At 49.3% G+C, this 3,398-nt stretch overlaps 1 protein-coding gene across 1 annotated transcript; it reads left to right on the top strand.

The window, feature by feature from the left end:
• The first annotated feature begins 777 nt into the window (after positions 1–777).
• Positions 778–1,502, top strand: LOC117940228 (C2 calcium-dependent domain-containing protein 4A-like). Its single transcript, XM_034865579.1, has 2 exons — positions 778–1,221; positions 1,350–1,502. Exons 1-2 carry the CDS (start codon positions 778–780, stop codon positions 1,500–1,502), a joined length of 597 nt encoding a protein of 198 aa, XP_034721470.1.
• Positions 1,503–3,398: the final 1,896 nt, after the last annotated feature.

Genomic DNA, 3,398 nt, shown 5'->3' with positions numbered 1-3,398 from the left:
TGACGATTTATATAAACTTTTTATTGTTTTTGAATTGGAGGGATTTTAATTGCTATTTGTCTGATTTAAAGACTTATTAAGTTTTTATTTACTTATTTAGAGGAGCTCTGATTGGCTGCAGCTGCAGAGAGGAGCTCTGATTGGCTGCAGCTGCAGAGCTGTGATAAAGAAGCGTTCAGCCAAAGGAGTCTAAACTGAGGGAAGACGATCTCGACTCTGCTCTTCAAGGTAAAGTGGTCTTAGGTTGTGATCTGCCTGGTCGGGGGGAGCCGGCCCCCAGATTATTATTCTCAGTGTCTGACAACATTATGGGATGGATCCCTACAGAGATAGACCTTTTAGTTAAAGAGTAAGATCCTTTTAGTTTAACATGAAAATGAAATCCCCATCACCGAACCCACCAGACTCCATGTAAATAATCACTACTTTTAGTGTGTATAGAGCAGCATATCTCCACCAGACTCCATGTAAATAATCACTACTTTTAGTGTGTATAGAGCAGCATATCTCCACCAGACTCCATGTAAATAATCACTACTTTTAGCGTGTATAGAGCAGCATATCTCCACCAGACTCCATGCAAATAATCACTACTTTTAGCATGTATAGAGCAGCATATCTCCACCAGACTCCATGTAAATAATCACTACTTTTAGTGTGTATAGAGCAGCATATCTCCACCAGACTCCATGCAAATAATCACTACTTTTATGTAAACATGAGTTGTTGTTTTTTCCACAGATTTAATCTGAGTCCTAACTGCCCCCCACCACCACCATGTCCGCCCTGAAACCCGGCTCATGTCTGCGCACTCTGGTTCTGACCCCTCAGAAGATCCCGCGCTTCATCATCCCGTCGCGCAGTCCGCGGTTCGCGTCCCCGCGGCCCCGCTCCCCAGACCGGACCCGGCTGCTGTCGGACCCCGAGGAGGACGCCGGGCCGGCGAGGAGCCCCCCGGCCGCAGGGCCGGCGCCTCTGGGCGTCCTGCTCCGCCAGCCGCGGTCCCGGACCCCCCGGGAGGCAGCAGCCGCGGACACGGACCTGTCCACACGCGCCGCCATGTCGCTGCCGCACGTGGATAAGGTGACCGCGCCCTACGGCTTCGGGGCCGTGCTGGCCGCGAGCCCGTGCACGCGGCGGCGGGAGTCCCTTTTCCACCGGAGCACCCCGGGGGGGGCCGGAGACTTGCAGGACCGCCCCCCCGCACCGGCCACGCCCCGGGTATGGAGTCTACATAATATAAATAATATAGAGTCTAACAGCGTTGAGTAGTTTTTACACAACTTTCTTCCTGAAATATAACTACTTGTCTTCTCCCCCCCCCCCCCCCCCCCCCCCCCCCCCTGCAGAACATGTGCACCCCCCCTGCCCCCCCGGGCCGGTCCCGGGTCGGTCTGCGTCCCGTCAGAGCCTTCGGTCTGCAGGTGATGAGGGAGCTGAAGAGACCGGCGGCTGCTCTGAAGGCGCTGAGCCCCGCCCATCGGGGGGCACCTCCCTTATGACGTCAACGCTGTGATGTCACAACCTGCTCCGATTTGTTGTTTTTAACTTAATGTTTTAATAAAGTTTTATTTTTGGACCTTCAGCTGTTTGTCATTCTAACGTTAAACCCACCAGACTCCATGTAACTAATCAGGACTTTTACAGATATCTAGTTCAGTGCCAATGTGTATAGAGCTATATACGCTAAAAGTAGTGATTATTTACATGGAGTCTGGTGGAGATATGCTGCTCTATACACGCTAAAAGTAGTGATTATTTACATGGAGTCTGGTGGAAATATGCTGCTCTATACACACTAAAAGTAGTGATTATTTACATCGAGTCTGGTGGAAATATGCTGCTCTATACACGCTAAAAGTAGTGATTATTTACATGGAGTCTGGTGGAGATATGCTGCTCTATACACACTAAAAGTAGTGATTATTTACATGGAGTCTGGTGGAGATATGCTGCTCTATACACACTAAAAGTAGTGATTATTTACATGGAGTCTGGTGGTTCGGGCTTTTTCTGGTTGAAGAATCTTCATTTTGTGGACATAAAAATTATTAAAGGTTGATAAAATCACCAATAAATACATTTAATGTATTTAAATAAAGGTTTAATGTTGTTGTGTTTCTGTCTCCGGTACAGCAGGGGGCGCGAGACACCATAACAGCGGTTTGCAGCCCGCCAAATAAACTGAAGCTTATTTTTAAATTTATATAAAAAAATGTAATATTCAAAGTCACAAATCCCGGTTCATGAACATAGATTATAAAATTGACGTAATATAGCTTAATAAATAACAGATAAAATAAAGAAGATTTCTTCAGAGTCAAGACGTTGTCAACGTAACAATTACGTAATGACGCACAGCCGGAAGTGTAGGTCTTCGCGGAAGCGTCTCGTTGTTGTGGTTGTGGCGGGTAATTTTGTCTCTTCTGTGACCGAGTTTAGCGTCTTAAACCGGGTTAAAGCGACCCGTGCCTGGACCGTTAGTGCGAGTGTTGGACCGGAGACCGGGAAACGGGGACAACGGGACACCGTCTGTAGTCCGTCTGTCGGTAGGTGCGTAACGTCACCTAGCCGCTTGTTAGCTGTTAGCATGTGGCTTGAAGGGATACAGCTACGGCCGGAAATGACGCTACATGACGCTAAACCCAGTCTAATATGGTAATATAATGTTAATACTTTCACCCAGAAGGCGCGTGTTGGTTTTAATCCAATCCGCCATCTTGTTACTGGACACCAGAGTCTGCTGGTCTCTCATAGCTGGAGCCCACCATGCTAACAGGAGCTAACAGGAGCTAACACACACACACACACACAAACACATAAACACACACACACACACACACATAAACACACACACACACACACACACTCAGAGACACACACACACACCCAGAGACACACGCACACACACAGAGAGACACACACACACATAGAGACACACACAGAATTACAGAAAGACACACACACAGAGACACGCACACACACACACACACACACACACGCACACGCACACACACACACACACATGGTGTGATGATGTCATAACGTCAGGTGTGATGATGTCATCGTTCCAGAGGTCATGTGTCTCCAGAATGAACCCGGTCTCTAAACGTCTCAGACTCAGCCCCCGACCGCCGCGCTCCCATGATGCTTTGCTGCTGCCGCCGCGCTCCGGCCCGCTGCTCGTCTCCCATGATGCTTTGCTGCTGCCGCCGCGCTCCGGCCCGCTGCTCGTCTCCCATGATGCTTTGCTGCTGCCGCCTCCTGCTGGGGGCGGGGCTCCGGAGGAGGAGGAGGAGTTCCTGCTGGTGGAGGAAGATACAGACTCCAGCCTCATCATCACCATGGGTAATAACCAGAGAGACAGACAGGTCAGAGAGACAGACAGGTCAGAGAGA

Source organism: Etheostoma cragini, unplaced genomic scaffold (genome assembly GCF_013103735.1).
Source record: "Etheostoma cragini isolate CJK2018 unplaced genomic scaffold, CSU_Ecrag_1.0 ScbMSFa_1989, whole genome shotgun sequence".
NCBI lineage: Eukaryota > Metazoa > Chordata > Actinopteri > Perciformes > Percidae > Etheostoma > Etheostoma cragini.
This window is presented reverse-complemented; position numbering and strand designations above follow the sequence as displayed.

Excerpts from the sequence above, each read along its gene's own strand:
- LOC117940228 (XM_034865579.1), top strand. The coding sequence starts at position 778 with ATGTCCGCCCTGAAACCCGGCTCATGTCTGCGCACTCTGGTTCTGACC. Across the intron at positions 1,222-1,349 it reads CCGCACCGGCCACGCCCCGG|AACATGTGCACCCCCCCTGC; the intron begins GTATGGAGTCTA and ends CCCCCCCTGCAG.